At 42.2% G+C, this 18,912-nt stretch overlaps 2 protein-coding genes across 2 annotated transcripts in view; one reads left to right on the top strand and one right to left on the bottom strand.

Annotated features, from left to right (window-relative positions):
* Positions 1-425: 425 nt before the first annotated feature.
* Positions 426-8,033, bottom strand: cep41 (centrosomal protein 41). The gene is made up of 11 exons (XM_054777614.1): positions 7,276-8,033; positions 6,974-7,037; positions 6,846-6,893; positions 6,680-6,741; positions 6,140-6,209; positions 5,954-6,077; positions 5,700-5,851; positions 5,561-5,628; positions 2,657-2,771; positions 2,361-2,579; positions 426-1,095 (listed from the first exon to the last, which is right to left on the bottom strand). The coding sequence occupies exons 1-11, from the start codon at positions 7,306-7,308 to the stop codon at positions 974-976; spliced, it is 1,077 nt and encodes a 358-aa protein (XP_054633589.1). The 5' UTR covers positions 7,309-8,033; the 3' UTR covers positions 426-973.
* A 69-nt stretch (positions 8,034-8,102) lies between these two features.
* The window catches only part of poc1b (POC1 centriolar protein B), a 49,135-nt gene continuing 38,325 nt past the window's right edge, over positions 8,103-18,912 (top strand). The window contains exons 1-10 of the mRNA XM_054777397.1: positions 8,103-8,558; positions 8,841-8,925; positions 9,252-9,423; positions 13,812-13,991; positions 14,656-14,763; positions 14,861-14,976; positions 15,042-15,175; positions 17,265-17,333; positions 17,587-17,739; positions 17,813-17,890. Of these exons, the coding sequence (XP_054633372.1) occupies positions 8,544-8,558; positions 8,841-8,925; positions 9,252-9,423; positions 13,812-13,991; positions 14,656-14,763; positions 14,861-14,976; positions 15,042-15,175; positions 17,265-17,333; positions 17,587-17,739; positions 17,813-17,890 (1,110 nt within the window). The 5' untranslated portion in view covers positions 8,103-8,543. The remainder of the gene's footprint in view (positions 8,559-8,840; positions 8,926-9,251; positions 9,424-13,811; positions 13,992-14,655; positions 14,764-14,860; positions 14,977-15,041; positions 15,176-17,264; positions 17,334-17,586; positions 17,740-17,812; positions 17,891-18,912) is intronic.

The following is an 18,912-nucleotide window of genomic DNA, read 5'->3' on the forward strand; positions in this document are numbered from 1 at the left end:
TGTATAGAAACATGGTTAGGAGTAATCAAATTCATCATCTCATGTCTCTAAAGGACATGGCCCTCTAAATATTAGGAACAGCTCTGCGTATGTTGCAAAATCAGAAATTTGCATCTTTGAAAATGTGGAATGGATAGATTTTTAGATTGTGCCGGTACAAGTAAAACATAACAGCAGGGGATTAGTGTTACAGGACATCGATAATTAGTGAAGGCCATAAATACTTTTAGGATCTGTAGTTTATTGGTTATTGTGTAAAACTGCTCAAACTATTGAGTTTATCATCCACATTTAAACAGATTGCACAAATCAAAGCTGAGAAAGATTATAAATTACCAACATGTTTCTCCATGTAGCTTCTTTTCAAAAAATATTTAATAAAAAAAAATTAAATAACCACACAATGACATCAAATGATTCCAGCAAACACTTTTATTTAAATGAGGAGACCAGGCCATTTCAAGTCCATGTAGAAGACAAAAAAGAATCACTTCTGATCACATGATCTTTTGAGATGCAAATCCAACAAGGAAGGCAGCAAGACTTTCTATTACACTGTTAATGCAGCAGTGAACCAATCACACGTACACTCATTCAAACACAATCAGTCTGCATAAAACAGCTTCATCACCGAATAAAATCGTAAAGACACTTCTGTGATATGTGAAGCACTTTATATGTGAAGTACAGCATAAAAAACGTGTCTTATCATACGAACATTCAGATTTAGGAAGGTGGCATGCGCGCACGCACACACACACACACACACACACACACAGGCGCACACGCACACAGATGTTTTGTCCCAGCTGCCAGCGTGCACATTAAATATTAATAAAATACTTACATGATCCACAGATCTGAGTAGTGACATCTTCATTGGAGTGCAAACACATTCATTGACTGTGTTAGCAGAAACTAATGCAGCCAGCAGGAGAAAATACTTCACACAGCGGTGGGGGGTTGGGTGGGGTTACTTCCAGGGCCTCTGAACCCGACCGCTGTCCCTCCCGGACAGAGAGGACATCTGACGGCTGTGAACACTGGAGGCTTTGGACAGACTGCTGCAGGTGGACATGCGACTGGACGTACGACCTGAACGAAACCAATGTTGGATGCATGAAAGTGTTCAGAAACGGTGCATGAGTGTGTGCAGAACGTCATGAGTAGTTAGACCTGTGCTACCAAGTTACCTTAAAACTAACAATTAACAAGTGCATTTACAATCATTAGTGCTGCTGTATCACTTACATACTAATAAAACATACTAATAGATGAAAATCATAATTCTCATTTATTCATCCTGTAGTACTAAACTATAGAACTGAAGAAAATGCAATAAACCATGATTATGTTCAGTAGAAAACCTACTGCAGAAAACAAATTTACAAAAAGACTTAAAAACAACATATGAATGAGGCAGAGTTTTCACTACTGACTTATTAATTTATTATTTAATATGTTGTCGCTGTCCCAAACAAAGCATCATCAGTTTTTTTTTTTTAAGTTTTAGGGAGGTGATAGTGAGGTAGATGGACATATATAAATATAAAAGAGGGAATATAAAAATATACCGTAATTTGTGGTGTATAAACCGCTACTTTTTCCTCAAACTTTGAACCCTGCGGCTTATACATTTGTGCGACTAATGCAGTATGTGGTCATGTTCTTGTGACATCTGGTATACTCCAGAACTACTACAAATTGTTTAAATATGTACTTCGGAAAATGCTATTACTAAGATCAGTGTCATCCATCATAACGGCTAAAAGAAGCTCAGGAAACAACCAAAAAATGCAGAGAAGCCCCATTTTTCTGCATTTGCTAACCCTGTCACTGGTTGAGTGGCGCCGTGTATGCACATGCTGCCGTTTACCGTGAGCAACAACAAGCACAATTTATACTGAAATCAAATGTAAATCATTGTTGGATTTGCATTATTAAATCAACATCATAAATACACCGCCAAAAATTGCAAAGCGTGTTATGTTGATAAACACAAAGAGGGAAAGCAACATATAACAGCGCGTACATATTGAATTTGCACAAACATGTCACAGAAAAGGAGCACTTGATGTGCTCACCCTACAGCACTGTAAGGGCTTTTATCAGTTATCGGAGCTATTCTTTAATGTTATTGAGTATGACGTTGTATAATTAGTAGAGTAGTATATACACTTAAATGTAATGTAGGGCAATCATTGTTTGGGAGTAAAATTATGTATTGTTGTAGTATTTCCCATAGGTTCCATAGGGTACATTTTCCAGTAAATATTTAGTCATGGCCCTCCCCTCATTTGCTGTTGTGTTGTATCGCATGAGGACATAAAAAAAGAAATATACACAAATGCTAATCTTACTGCTGCTACTCGTGATGGCAATGTTGTCCAGGTGGCCCTCGATCCTGGCAAGCTCGTCCGCAGTAAACCTCCATCTTTTCTCCGCCACCTGTGAGGATGGCGGCGGTGGTGGTGGAATGCACTTCTTCCACTTCGTCGGTTCGAGAGGAGGCAGGCAGGTAGGAGGCAAGGGCCCCGTCGTCATCCCCTCCGGGAATTTCTGCGCAATTACCCTGAGACCTGTAACGGAAGACACCACGTTGGAACAACGTTGCCTCAGTGATGTGATATGGTGACGTGCTCAGGCTCCACTTTACCTCCACTGAGCAGAAAGAGATTGTCAAAGCCTCGCTGATGCATGATGGTGGCCGCTTGGCTGGCGATGCGTTCGTCCTCGTCGTACACGATGATAATCTTGCCAGCAGCATTTTTCTACACACGCACAGGTTTAAAGGTCAAGGTGATTAAACTGAAATTTGGATTCACACGCCATTGCTGTCTTGTGAAACAAATACGGAGATTGTATGATTGGGTATTGGACAACATTTGGTTACCACTTGTTATCAAATCTAAGCTAGACTTCACACTGCTTCACTTAGTTTTACACCGATTAAGACAGTTAAGAATAGTAAAAAGAAAATTAAATGTGGGAATTGTCTTTACATCTAAATAGTAATATTGCTTCATTTATTTTGCACTTGTATGACAGTTGTGAATGGTAAAAAAAAGTTTTAAATATGCCTGTTTTGTTTTTACATCTTAATACTGTATTAACACTGCAGAACTTCTTTTTTGGTTGATACCAGGCTTAAGTCCTTATATTAACGTTGCTTCACTTATTTTCACACTTATATGACAGAACGGTAAAAAAGTATACATGCATGTTTTGTTTTTACGTCTTAACACTAGTGATGTTACGCTCGAAGCAGACGCTCGAGACAAGTGTCGAGAGCTCGCGGCAGAAGTATCACAATCAGTCGTCCCGATGTCTCGCTGGATCCGGTAGAACAGCTAGTGACGTCACGTGGAGTAGATGCTCGAGACAAGTGTCGAGCGCTCGCGGCAACAAGTATCCCGATACGTTGTACCGATGTCTCGCTTCATTCAGTGGAAAATCACCTGGCCGGGGAAGCGAAGCGTTGTGACGTCACATGCGTGTCGGCCGTGACCGTCTACGTGTCACTCAGGTAGGGAGGGGTCGAGTCAGTCAATTTGGTTCATTCAAACTCACAATGCTTATAAAACGGGGAAATATCCCTCAAAATGTTGTGGGTTGTGAGGAGAGCTTTTGTGCGCATTACGTCATATTGAGAACGAGGGAGAGTAAAGTGAAGTTAGATCAGATTACACATTAATTTGCAATTGCACATAGTATAGGCATTCATTGACACACTATACACTGATTTATATAATACGCACACACAAGTTAGTTTTTGTGTCTGTCAGTTTTTGTGTTTGTCTGTCTGCCAGTTTGTATATTTGTTCGTTTGTCTGTTTGTTTGTGTGAGAGTATTAAGTGTGTGAGTGATTGTGTAGTTGTAGAGAGTGAGGCGAAATAGGGAGAATGGAGGGATGGCCAACTAACAGAGCCAGGTCATATGTGTGGGAGCACTTTGACCTTATTGCACCAAAAAGGGTCAAGTGTCAGATCTGTGCTCAAGAGTTGGCATTCACTAATAACACATCCTCAATTTTAAGGCACTTGCGCTCTAAACACCCCGAAACAACACCCAATCCAGCTACTCCTACTGCTCCAGCTGCTTCTGGAGTAAGTAGACAAGGTAAGCCTATGGCAACTGTCGTGTATTTATATAGTATAGTCAAAAGATAAAACAAAGCTTAAAATATAAAATATACATGACGTTATATTATATTATAAGTTATATGTAAGTAACTATTTATATTGGTCACATTGTTTAAAGGACGACAGGCTGAGCTGGATGAGGCCTTGGTGGACATGATTGTGCAGGACTGCCAGCCATTTTCTATGGTTGAGGATAAAGGATTTAGAGCATTTGAAATTCTGGAACTCTAGGGCAGCCATTTATCCCAATCTTGCAGAGTTGTCAAAGATTTATTTGCATATGCCTGCCACCGCTGTGCCATGTGAGAGAATATTCTCAAAAGCTGGAGAGGTCATTAGCAAAAAGAGGAACCGGCTGAAACCAAATGCTGCTGAGATGATTTTGTTTTTAAATAAAAATGTGTGAAACACCCAAATCCCCATCCCAGTGTCACTAGCATTCTATACACCTACCATCAAGAGTTCCCTATTGCACAAGCATTTCCGTTTTTCATTTAAAAGTAACACAACAGCTTTTTTTTGTTATCGTTTATTTTTTTTTTAATTAATCTGGGGGAAGAATAAAAAATAAATTTCAAACCAGGAGTCGAACCTGCTACTGTTTGAATATTAGGCAAGTTATGTAACCACCATACCACCCACAGATTTAGTTGTTCAGATGACACTTTGTCCTTTGGTTATATGAAAGTTCAATATATTTTTGTCCAGCAGAGGTCACCACACTGAATTGTGTCAAATGCCTCGAAGCACTGAACCATTTCAACACATTTGCTTTAGTGGTACAGAAAGCAGTGGTGAAGCAGTGTCGTGACTCACCACACTGATTCGTGGCAAATGCTTCATAACACTGAACCACATTGCTTCATATTGATTCACTGCTTCAGAAAGCTTCGGTTTCTCCACTACTTAACACTGCTTCACTCATTTTTACACTTGTGTGAGTTAATGTTAAGAAAATTAAAAGTACATGTTTTGTCTTTGCAGCTTAATATTAACACTAAATTTGTTTTTGCACTTGTATGACAGTTAAGGGTAAAAAAAGTAAATCTGCGTGTTTTGTCTTTACGTCATAATATTAACATTGTTTCACTTACTTTGACACTTGTAAGACAGAATGGTAAAAAAAAATTAAATGTGTATTTTTTGGTTACATCTTAATATTAACACTGCAAAACTTCTTTTTAAACTTGTAGTTAATGGTAACAGTTAATGGTAAAAAAAAAAAAATGAAATATGCGTGTTTTGTCTTAATGGCTTAACTTAGTTTTACACTTATATGACAGTTAACGGTAAAGAATGAAATATGCATGTTTTGTCTTCATGGCTTAACACTGCTTAACTTATTTTGCGTGTTTCATCTTTACATCTGAATATAAACACTGCTTTACTTATTGTTACACATGTATGACAAGGATACATAGTCCAGTACTTCCTTGGTGTAGGGGTTCATGGTTCGCGACAGCATGGCAATGGGGAAACTGTGGGCTGCAGGGAGGATAAAAGACAAAAGTTGACATGTTCTTGTGGTAGCACGAGGAGGGGGCGATACCACCTACCGCTGATTATGTGGCATTGTTCGTACTGATCACGCTCACGCACGTCGAGCAGCAAGTAGGGGCACTCTGGGTACGGCTTATCAGCATCTGGGTCGTCCAGCGGCTTGGCTTTGTCCCCGTTCATGTTCAGCTCGCCGACACCATTGATGACGCTGCGAGAAAGCGTACGGTCCTACATCACTTAGCGTAGATGTCTCACCAAACATCAGGCAGTTCTTTGCATGTTTGCACACTAACAGGTTTTGAAACGCTACCTTAGCAGCGTGGACCTGGGGGTCTGGCTGGGTTCCTGGTCCTGTGCGCCGTGCTGAGGCTCGGACGGTGGTGACGTCTCTGTTGAGCCGTTAGCGTCTTTGGACTCCATTGCGGCATCACCTTCTGCTTAAGAGATAGTAGTCAACCTGGGTGGTATCCTGTTATTGTTAAATTTTGTGCGTTACCGTGAAGGCTGTGACACGAATCGCCACTGACGCTTTCAGTGAGGTCTGACACAGACGCCACCTGAAGTATCTGATGTGGGAAAACTAGTGTCAAAGTCAAACACCAGGAAATACACTCTACATTGACACGTCTTCACTTCTTTTTACACTCGTATAACTAAGAATGTTAAAATGTCACCTAAAACATTGCATGTACACTTAATAAAGCTTTTATGTCTTTCTCTTTTCGTCATTTCCCACGAGAAAATTAAACCAATCTCAACAAATTGGAGGTTTTTGTTGAAGATAATAAGGCTCAGTTTTTATGGACACTGTTATAACAACATGTTTATTAATGTAGTGTAGTTTGTAGTGGTGTGAAACTTCACTGCATCATAGTGAGTAATCTTTTGACCCTCTCATGTAGACAAAAAGGCAACCAAAAGCTCCCAGCACCACACTCTTTCAGACAACTCATGTATTGGATCTGCAAGTGTGTGCCACATTAGCAGGACATTGTTACTATGACTTTCATTCCAAAATACTTTAATGAAGCCTCACCAGTTCTGCAAATGTTGACACTTTAAAGCGTTTGAAGATTTCACCTCTGTTGCACTTGTAGTCTGAATGTCAAAAACAAACAAAGTGAAATGTGTCGATCATTGTCATGTGACATGACATGTACACAGCTATAAAAAACAACAACTGCGTGTGGTGCATATCTCACTCTTTTTAATGTCCTCCAGACGCTCTAAATGCTTCGTGAGGCTGACTCCTGTGTCAAGACGCAAACATGCATGTTTAAAAGACATTAGAAAACACTAACTATATTGTTATGATTATTGAAGACCAAACCTGTGTCCAGTTTTGTTTTGATGTGCTGATACTTTGCATTCTTCGGTATGCGTTTTCTCATGTACTTTGATCCAAGAAAAGACAATTAAATGTGAAAGTTTTTTGTCATTTAAAGGCTGAGCTGGGGCGTCAGAATAGTTTGCAGGTGCTCTGTGGTTGGCATGGCAACAGCTACAACGGCAACTAGCCAGCTAGGATAGCTTCTGTCCGTTAATCATCGCATTAGCTTAAATGTACACACATTCTACTACGTTATTAGCCAGATAAATATGTAAAATACAAGTACTGATAGTTCAAATTACCTGATCGCCGCCGATGCCCCTGTACAGCGACATCTTCCACTCCCAAGACTCGAGACCAAATGCGACGTTTGTTCACACCTAAATATACTTTAAAAATTAAAATAACTTTGCTCTGAAAAATTGTGCTTCAAAAGGCGATCTTGTGATTTTTATTTAAACTGTCGATTTTTTTGACCGGAGAGTTCCTTCTCTAACGTGCAGAACTGACTAACCGAAAGACGAGTTATCGCTCCACAGTCACGCTAGCCCGCGCTCCGTGATGTAAAGCGAACGTCAGCAACACAACAAGGGGACGAGGTTTTAAGACAATTTCGCCTTTACATCATCACAGTCATTACATCAACGACAACCCGACGTCTTCATTGAGACATCATGCTCGTGTCAGATAGCTTAAGCTATTATTAGCGCTTAGCTAGCTAGCAGTCAGTCCTCTCGGAAGTACGCAAACAATCGATGAAAGACACATTCCTCTCTGTAGTGTCCAAATGTCTTCTTCACCTAACATTGCAGCGTGACAAACATTTAAAACCTTTTAAAAGTCAAAAGAACGAAAAACCAAAACACGCCAGAGTGTACGATGTATCGTGTGCAACAATAGTTTAAAACAATAGTTTCAAAGGCCTCGTAAAGATAGGAAAGCTATGTGCATCCTTCGGAGAGCATTTTGGACCAAACCGTTAATACCTTAACCATAAAGTAACATCTGCAGCGTCTTTTGTAAAAGCAAATTCAACTGGGAATTTAAACGTCCAAGTCTCTTCAACTGTTGCGCTGATTGGGCAGTGTTAGCGTCTTTAACCAATCACAGACGCCGATACTACCTCACAGGCCAGTATGGTTGCTAAGAGGCGGAAAACATTTTACTTCATTGAAGATGCGGCTACATCATTTTTGAGCTGTTTTCTCTGGATATGAAGTCACATCGTCATCCACTTTCGATGATTGTGTCACTTGACGAGCCCTGTTCATTCAATTTGTCATTATGCACGAATGCAGTAGATATTGCATTCGCAATGATGACTTAGTTTTCTCGTACTTGTCTCGTGGGAAGAGTTATGGTGTGTGCAATCCACCTGCTAGCTGTCGTGAAAAGTGTAGAACTTCTACTGCAGGAATGCATTTAAATTAAAGCGCAAACACGTTTACTGGGAAGGCGTTATTATTTGATCTGGTTTCGACTGGTCTGGTCTAGGGAGTTTCCTGAGGGCGCAATGTTTGACTGTCATGGAGGAAGCGTTCAAGTAATACAACTTTAAGGCTGTCGCACGATGGCCTCAGTAATGGTAATTTTTTGGGCGTTTGTGAACGAATGGAAATTAAGTAGTTAAATGAATAAAGTAGCTGACTAAGCGACATTGCTAGCTACTGTGTGCTAAGAGGATTTGCAAAGTGGAGCTGTGTTCATGTTCCACTTCCTCGTGACTGCATTAAAATGCTGCTGGCTGCTAAATTTGTTCTGAGCATTGAACACAGTTTGTACTTTTCTTTTGCCTCCTGAGCTTGAGTGACACTAAACGGTGCACAAATGACAAAAAACATTGTAAGTATGTTTGCGTTCCTTGCAGGAGGATCCTTGCATGGAAAGGACCTTGAAGGGCCACAAAGATGCTGTTACCTGTGCACATTTCAGTCCAAGCGCTAAACAACTGGGTAACGTCAGCGGCTACCATTGTGTCTTATTTTATTATTGATTATTGATTCTATGCAGCTATAGTAATATTTTTTTTCTAGAGCATTTTCAGTGAAACTCTTTTTAAGAAGACCTGATAAGATGTAATAACATCACAAATGAGCACCACTGTGTCTTTAAATAACAGTTAATATACAGTTATTTTATTATTGATATATATTAGTTAACTTAGTTTTACATTAAATGATCAGAGAATGAACAGCTAAAAGTTTATGTCTACATGATTTACATCTGTGTAAAGCAGTGTTTCTTAGGTTTCAACGACATTTCTCTGGTGTTCTCTTAGCCTCTGGCTCAGCTGACAAGAGCTTGATGATCTGGAATCTGGCCCCCAAGGGGAGGTCTCTGCGCTTCATCAACCATCAGGACATCGTCACCGCGGTCCAGTTCTGTCCTGTGGGAAACCTGGTGGCGACCTCCTCCAAGGACAGGATGGTGCGACTGTGGAAGCCGACAATGTAGGTCACTTTAAACTACAGTATGGGGCTCCCCCAAGGGATGCAAGATAATATTTCAGCGTGTGCAAAAATTATGGTTTTGAAGTACACATAGAACACATTTTTGCTGAAATTTACTGTAAAATTGCCTGTTCTTAATTATCAGATGCTACTATTTAGTGTGCACAATGACGAGTCAAGTGAGTATTTAGAGCAGGGGTGCCCATTGTGGACCATTTGTGGCTAGCGACTTGTTTTTTGTTGGCCGGTGGAACATTGTAGAAATAAAAATAACCAAAAAAACAGCAGAAATCTGAAAAATTGAGTAAAAAGGCATACCGTAAAGCACTGTGTATTAACCGCACCCCCATTTTCAGGCTCACGGCAGGGAAAAAACATTTTTTAGTTCATAAATGCTTGCCAACTCTTTCATCTCAAATCAACATGCGTAAAGGTACTAAGCAATTTCAAAAAGAAGAAGAAAGGAGAAATCTGCCGTCCATCAATTCATCTGCAATGGAATTACATAATGCTGCATTGCGTTGTTGGAGCGGTGATGTACTTTGCCGTGGCGGAAAATTGGCCGCTCGTAATATTTTGTGCAGCTCAAAACTTTCGGAGTGGTCGGAGGGACCATCAGCGGTGGCCGAGCGGATACGCCGTTGCCTTAACGGGGTCCAACTTCTGTTAAACGGTGGTGAACGAGCGGTGATTAATTTTTTTCACCACTCCAGGAATGCTACAGCAAAGTTCAGGCGGTGTGACCGGGCTTGTAGTACGAGTGATCTTCCGCTGAAGCGTTGTAGAAGCGTTGTCTGATATTGTTTTGGTTTGTTTGGTCACAGACCTGTCATCGTGTATGAACCGCACCCCGATTTTTTGCTTCTTAGAGGTGGAAAAAAAGTGCGGTTTATCCACGGTGCTTTACGATAATGTAAAAAGAAGAAACTGAAATGTTGATACTAAGAGTGTCACAGAATCTCCTGTCTCAAGATCTTGTGAGATTAAACTATTTCTCGTTCAGAAAAAGAAGCGTTTCATGGGCACTGGGCCTGTGACCATAATAAATAAATTCAATTAATCACACAATAAATGAAAATGAACTCGATAATTTGAATATAAATTTAATCTCAATAAATTGCCATGTGGATGCATGTCTGTTTTCCTCATCTCTCACCTCCAAACAGGGAAGAAGAGGGTTCACCTGAGGTGTGGCGCTTTTGTTGCATAGAACAATGGCATGAACGGAGTGAGCCCTTTTGTCAGTCATGCTTTGTTAGTCTTTGTCTCAGTGGGTGGAGGAAGGGTTGGTCGCATACACACAGAGTGCAGAAGGGTGCAATGTAGTAGAAATTCAATTAGTAGATTGCAATACAATATATTGGCATGTATTTTTATACTTTTTCATTGCACATTTCTTACAAGTTATATTAAAATATCATCTTGTTCTCGTTGACCCAATCTTGTATATCATCTCGTCTCGTGAACTGAGTGTCTTGTGACACCCATAGTTGATACTAAACATCCATCCATCCATTTTCCTCCGCTTGTCCTGGTCCGGGTGGCGGGGGCAGCACTCTCAGTAGGGAAGCCCAGACTTTCCGGTCCCTGGCCACCTCCTCCAGATCCACCAGGAGGACACCAAGGTGTTCCCAAGCCAGCTGTGAGACATAATCCCTCCAGCGTGTCCTAGGTCTGCCCCGGGGCCTTCTCACGGCTGGGCATGCCCAGAACACCTCAGCAGAGAGGCGTCCGGGAGGCATCCGGACTAAATGCCCGAGCCACCTCAACTGGCTCCTCTCGATGTAAAGGAGCAGCGGCTCTACTCTGAGCTCCTCCCGGTTCTTTTGGCCACAACCCAAAGACCATAGGTGAGAGTGGGAACATAGATCGATTGGTAAATTGAGAGCTTTGCCTTCCGGCTCAGCTCTCTCTTCACCATGATGGTCCGGTACAGCGACTGCATAACTGCAGACGCTGTGCCGATTCGCCTGTCGACCTCACACTCCAACCTTCCCTCACTTGTGAACAAGACCCCGAGATACTTGAACTCCTCCACCTGGGGCAGGATCTCATTCCCATCTCGGAGGGAGCAATCCACCCTTTTCTGATTGAGAACCATGGCCTTGGATTTAGAGGTGCTCAGTCTCATCCCAGAAGCTTCACACTCAGATGCAAACTTCCCCCCTGTAGGTCACAGCCCGATGAGGCCCTCAGGACCACATCATCTGCAAATAGCAGAGATGTGATCCTAAGGCTACCGAACTGGACTCCCTCGACGCCTTGGCAGCGCCTAGAAATTCTGTCCATGAAAATTATGAACAGAATCCGTGACAAAGGGCAGCCTTGGCGGAGGCCAACGTTCACCGGAAACAGGCTTGACTTACTGGTGGCAATGCGAACCAGACTCCTGCTCTGGTTGTATAAGGACCGAATGGCGCAAAGTAGCGCGCCACCAATCCCGTATTCCCCGAGCACCCCCCACAAGACACCGTGAGGGACACGGTCGAATGCCTTTTCCAAGTCCACAAAGCACATGTAGACCGGTTGGGAAAACTCCCAAGTACCCTCCAGTAACATTGCAAGGGTGTAGCGCTAGTCCATTGTTTTGCGACCAGGACAAAAACCACATTGCACCTCCGAGGTTTGACTAACGGTCGTACCCTTCTCTCCAGCACCCTGGAATAGACTTTCCCATGGAGGCTGAGGAGTGTGATCCCCCTATAGTTGGAACACACCCTCCGGTCACCCTCCCTGAAAAGGGGGACCACCACGCCGGTCTGCCAATCCAGAGGTACTGACTTCCACGCAATGTTGAAGAGACGTGCTAACATCAGGAGCCTTGAGGAATTCAGGGTGAAACTTGTCCACTCCCGGAGCTTTGCCACTGAGGAGCATTTTGACTACCTCAGATACCTCAGCCACGGTGATGGAACTGTCCACGTTTGTGTCCTCAGACTCTGCTTCCTCTATGGAAGGTATGTCAGTGGGATTGAGAAGGGCCTTAAACTATTCCTTCCACCGTCCGACTATATCCTCAGTTGAGATCAGCAGGCCCCCGTCCCCACTGTAAACAGTGTGGACTGTTCCTCCCAATCACGCCCCTCCAGGTCACACTGTCATTGCCCACATGGGCTTTGAAGTCTCCCAGTAAAATGACAGAGTCACCAGTTGGGGTGCTCTCCAGCACCCCTCTGATGGACTCCAAGAAGGCTGATACTCTGAACTGCCATTCGGCGCATACGCACAAACGACAGTCAAGACCCTTTCCACAACTCGAAGGCGTAGGGATATGACCCTCTTGTTCACCGGGGTTGACTCCAACACACTGTCACCGAGCCGGGGGGGGGGGGCTATTAATAAGCCCACACCAGCTCGCCGCCTCTCCCCTGCAGCAACTCCAGAGTAAAACATGGTTCAGCCCCTCTCAAGGTGTTTGGTTCCAGACCCCAAACTGTGGGTCAAGGTGAGCCCAACTATATCTAGTTGGAATGTCTAAACCTCCCTCACAAGTTTGGGCTCCTTCCCCACAAGAGAAGTGACATTCCATGTGTCAATAACCAGATTTGGCCGCTGAAGAGCAGGTCGCCCAGGCACCCGCCCTTCACTGCCACCCAAAGCACAATGCACCAGACCCTTATGCTTTTCCCCGCAGGTGGAGGGTGGAGATCCCGTGTGGCTTGTTCGGGCTGGGCCCAGCCGGGCCACACGTGTGAGGGTCCGACCACCAGGCACTCGCCTGCAAGCCCCTCCCCCATGCCTGGCACCAGGGTGAGGCCCCGGTATCGCATGACCGGGCGAGGTGCAGTTCCCCCTCTTGTGTTTATTCATAAGGTCTTCTGAATCACTCTTGGTTTGGCCCGTAATCTAGGACCTGTTTGCCTTGGGAGACCCTACCAGGGGCCTATAGCCCTAGACAACATAGCTCTTAGTATCACTCGGGCACACAAACCCCTCCACAATGATAAGGTGGTAATTCACCTTACTATACTAAAATACTAAAAATAACACAAAGCTTTGTCTTAAAGAAATATGCATGTATACTCGGTATAATGTATGTCTTTTGTCTTTTGTCTTGTATGTCTTTTTTTAAAGCTTTTTTTTTTACAAAATAAAAAAAAAATTACTGTATATGAAAATCTCGAAGCCCCTGCACCTTCTAATTTTCAGCATGTGGCCCTCGGTGGAAAAAGTTTGGGCGGCCCTAATTTATTTTGTACAATGATTTTTCAGCATAAAGAAGTGAGAAGTTCAACGTTTGTTTTTTCATAATATGGCTTTATTCACATTTTGGATTGAGAGCACTGTCGCTGTTAATTAAAAATAAAAATAAAAAATAAAAAAACACTTGACTAACTTTAAATCAGAGTGCTGTCGAAGCCTTGAGTTCATTTTTATGCCCTTAATAGGAAAGGAGAGTCGACAGTGTTCAAAGCGCACACGGCCACCGTACGCAGCGTCGCCTTCTCCCACGATGGACAGAGGCTGGTGACGGCGTCCGATGACAAGACTCTGAAAGTGTGGAGCGTCAGCCGGCGATGTTTCATCTACTCGCTCAACCAGCACACCAACTGGGTGCGATGCGCCAGGTAACGTAACGTAACTGTTTGAATAGTAGTAATACACCATGAGGACATAAAGTATTGGATTTTAATTAGGAATGTCCGATATTGGCTTTTTTGTCAATATTTGATATACTGATATTGTCAAACTCTCAATTCTCAAAAGATGGCCAGTGGGGTGGCCGGAGAGTGACCAGGGGTAGCCACAGCCACCACTGGCCACAGCAGTGTGTTGAGGACATGTTTTCAATGCATAGTTTATGGATTCTGCTCCTCATCATTGCAGCCAAATACGGAAGTGGATGCACGTGATCGGCACTCATGTTTTAGCTCATTATATATTACCGGACATCCATAATCTTAATAGGAGTTCTGACAGCAATGTGTCAGAGAAAGTGAAAATGAAAAATGAAGTAAAATTAGACATTGTAAAATGCTCCGAAAGTGGAGAAATGCTGGTCAAAGCCACTGGCTCAAATGTTGCAACCTTCGTGAAGGATAAAAATGGTATCTTTGAACATGTGAAAGGATCTGCTCCTATGAAATGGACAGTGATAACCAAGCAGCGCATTGGTCTCATTATTGACACTCACTCCAAAGTCCATAAAGGGTCTTAATAGAATTTTGACACCATTGCCTGTTCTAGTTTTGTTGTTGTTTAAAGTGCTGATTGTGACTTTTTCCCTTGCAGATTTTCTCCCGATGGGCGCCTTATTGTTTCCTGTGGGGACGACCGCACCGTCAGGCTGTGGGACACGTACAGCAAAAACTGCATCAACTGTTTCAGCGATTACAGCGGGTAAAAAAAAACAGTACAAAAAAGACCCCAACATTTTGTCAGTTTTTGTTCCTTCAAAGCACTTCTGAGCCTTCTCTGTGTATTCTTCATATTCCAGATCAGCAACATTTGTGGACTTCAACTCAAGAGGCACCTGTGTCGCATCCTCTGGGGCTGACAGCACGCTTAAAATCTGGGACATACGCACCAATAAGCTCATCCAGCATTATCAAGGTAACACACCTGTAGAGCAACCACAGAAGAAGACTTGTTTTACATTAGTTGGTTGTCTCTCTAAGTCCACAGTGCAGGCATCAACAGCTTCTCCTTCCACCCGTCTGATAACTACATGATCAGCGGCTCCAGCGACAGCACCATCAAGATTCTGGACCTACTAGAGGGACGCCCCATTTACACCCTTCATGGACACAAGGTCAGTGCGCTAAAATAAACCCGATGACACGCAATTCAGTTCTTGCTTTGAGTGCTGCTGTTCTCATGCAAGAGAAGCACATCTTTGAGTTTGACGAAATTTATTAGAAATTAAAGTTAAACTAGACTAAAGTTTCAAGTTTAGGTTTTTGTAAGTATTTTACTGCAAGCAACCATCAAAGTGAAATAGGCTGATCAAAAGTATAAGACCATACATTAAAAAAAAAATCCTTAAATCCCCCTAAAATAAAAATAAAATGTTCAAAAAAAGGACTCAGTAATGAGTAGCTGGGCCATGCTTGTTAATCACCTGAAAAGATGGTTTGGGTATGCTTGATGCCAGTGTTTCTAGGAGGCAAGTGAGAATGTTGCTCCATGTGGTGAAGATGGCTTCATGGAGGGCATTCACTGTCTGGAACTGATGTCCAATTTTGTAAACTTCCCTTGCCATCCATCCCCAAATGATTTTCAGTTGGATTTACAAGTAGATCAGGGGAACATGCAGGATGGTCCAAAAGAGTGAAGGTATTCCTCTGGAAGAAGTCCTTTGTCAGGCGGGCATTGTGACCTGTAGCATTGTCCTGTTGAAAAAGCCAGTCATTACCACACAGACAAGGGCCTTCAGTCATGATGGATGCCCCCTGCAACATCTCCATGTGGCATGCACATGTTTAAAATGACTCTTATTGCGTCCAACCTCAGCAGCAGTGAATGCCGTGCTGCGAGAGGCTTTGCTTATGCAGCTCAAGAATCTGACCGCTTTCAAAGAGAGAAAGCTTTTTTGCTTTTGCCATCAAGAGGTCATGATGATGTGAATACCTGGTAGAAAATGGCAGGGAATGAACTGTACCTTTTTGGAATTTTGCCTGGCTAGTAGCTAGAGTTGGTGTGATGTGGCAAGATATCAATATGCCAGTAATGTAGTTCAATCGGCGTAACAATGTTAATAATTATCATAACCATGTCGTTGTAGCTTGGTTAATAAGCATGTCACATTATATTTAAATGGAGCGTTGTTGGCGCTTTTTGGAGGTTTTTTCAGAAGGCTTTATAGGCGGAATAAGTGTTCCGCATTACATGCAGTAATGAGCTGTCTCTTTTTATATGTTTTTATATCTTTAGAACGCACAGCAAAGAGAAAGACGTGTTTATGTCTCTCATAAGGATTGTGGATGATGGGCAAAATTCCCAAAAAAGTGCAGCTTTCCTTTAAAGGCTACTTTTGGGTGAGAGGCGGGGTACACCCTGGACTGGTCGCCAGCCAAACGCAGGGCACATATAGACAAACAACCATTCACACTCACATTCATACCTATGGACAATTTAGTCTCCAATTAACCTAACATGCATCTTATTTGGCGGGCTGTGCCTTCTCCGGTGAGGAAGAGGTAGCCGCTTCATGCCTGGTGGCCACGCAGCTGCGGTCAATTAACATTTGTGGCGGATAAAAGGCCAGCGCCGTCGAATGTGCAGCGCTGGTTCATTGTTGTTATTGATATTACTAGTTTCCTCACCGGAGCTGTTACCTAGATTTTCCTACCTGTTTATGTGTCAACAGAGCGTTTTCCCCTATGTCTCTTGGTTTTGCTCCAGTCTTTTTGTGAATACATGTTAATATGTGTGCACACAAATTCAAAATGGTCGCCAACCTGTCTATAGCGGCCACTTTTGCTGTTTCCCTTCAGTGGCCACTATAGACAGGTTTGACTGTATTTTTTTCCGGCAAACAATTAATCTTAATAGTCTTGCAATCTTACAATCTTAATATGTTCAATAGTATTATTATTGTATTATTGTTATTATACCTGTCAATTATTTGAGGTTTTTTTTGTTATTCTTTGTTATAACTCTTATTTCGGTAATATTATGCAGTTAATGTGCTTATATTCTGACTTTATTCTCAAAATAAGGATTCAAGAGCTTTTCAGTGCTTCAAATACTTGAGTCAGAAGGAGGTCTCTGATTTACTGTCGTATGAAATACCCAGGAGACTTTCTTTTTTTAAGGAAACTGACTTACTGAATGAAAATGTTAAAATCAAATGAATTCCTGGTTTTTGAAATCTTAATGCTTGCGTTTTATGCTTTCAGGGCGCCGTACTCACTGTGTCTTTTTCCGGTGCTGGAGATCACTTTGCTTCTGGGGGAGTGGATTCTAAGGTTGGTGGGTGTTAATGAAGACATAATACACTATGCGGACATGTATTGTCCACTATGTGGGCAAATATTGGCAGTTAATCCAAGAATGACTCAATGGGAGATTGGACTAGAGTCCTTGGTTATGCCTGAATTTTCATTCTTTGTCTTAGCAGGGCATTTTGGAAAATTGTATGAACTTTGGGGAAGACCTTTTGGGTTATTTATTATTAACATAATTTATCATAAAAGATGTTGTAATGGTTCTATCTCATAGGTTATGTTGTGGAAGACAAACTTTGACACCAAATCGTACCGGGAAGTTCTGCAGCAGCACAGCAGAAGGTCCACACCCGATCCCCCACCCCACCTGACTGACATATACCCCCGCACGCCCCACCCTCACCTGATGCAGCCTGCAGACATTCAGGTGACCCGCTGTCACCGCTGTAACGATTGTCTTTAAATATTTTTTTTATCAAAGTGAATGTATGTCCTCACAGGTCGGTCCAGGCGTGGCAGACACCCACACACCTGACCCACACGTCGTCGAGATACGGGACTCCGGTCAAGACAACATAGTGAGTCACAATGTTATCAAAGACCATATTCAGGGTTTCCCCTAGGATGTTTTGAAGCTGTGGTGGTGGGCTGCATGGGAGGCAGTGTGCCGCTGCTGCATCACTGGCATCACTGGCATATTTTTTTAAATATTTAAATTTACTGTCTGTAATAATGTTAACATTAGTCGTTTTCACAGGCTTGAACTTGAAATGCATGAATTAACTTTACATATCTTTCTCTCTGCCTTTTCTACTTTTCCTTATCTGCCAAGTGCCAACAGGCCAGACAGGCAATTCCGGTCCAAATTTTTCAAAATAAGGCATAGCGAAAGGTTTTTATGATATTTGATGTTGATATTTAAGATTTGATTTCACATTTTATTTCAAGGTAATTGTAGTCAATTTGTGCATAAATAATAGGCTATACATGTCTATACATGTCTAAGCCCCTGTGCTATATACATATAGCAAAGGGGTGCTCACACTTTTTCAGCTGTGAGCTACTTTTAAAATGACCAAGTTCCAAAGATCTACCTCCTACTGTGAGGATAGAGAATATATGTGTTTAGTATATTTATAAATATGAGTATTTATGTACATTGTACATGTATGTCAGGGGCGCACACATTTTTCATCATGCAAATCAAAATGATCTACGTCTTACTATAAAACATATACAGTGGTGTGTAAAAGTGTTGGCCCCCTTTCTGATTTCTTTTTTTTTTCATGTTTGTCAAACTTAAATATTTCAGATCATCGAACAAATTTAAATATTAGTCAATGACAACACAACTTATTATTAAAAGAGAACAAAAATCCAAACCTACATGGCCCTGTGTGACAGTGAAAAGTTAAAACATAACTGAGATTAACTGAGATCTATCAGTCTGGAAAAGGTTATGAAGCCATTTCTAAAGCTTTGAGACTCCAGCCAGCCACAGTGAGAACCATTATCCACAAATGACGAAAACATGGAACAGTGGTGAACCTTTCCAGGAGTGGCTAGCCAACCAAAATTACATCAGCGAGCGCAGCGACGA

This window comes from Dunckerocampus dactyliophorus, chromosome 5 (assembly GCF_027744805.1).
Source record: "Dunckerocampus dactyliophorus isolate RoL2022-P2 chromosome 5, RoL_Ddac_1.1, whole genome shotgun sequence".
Classification (NCBI taxonomy): Eukaryota; Metazoa; Chordata; class Actinopteri; order Syngnathiformes; family Syngnathidae; genus Dunckerocampus; species Dunckerocampus dactyliophorus.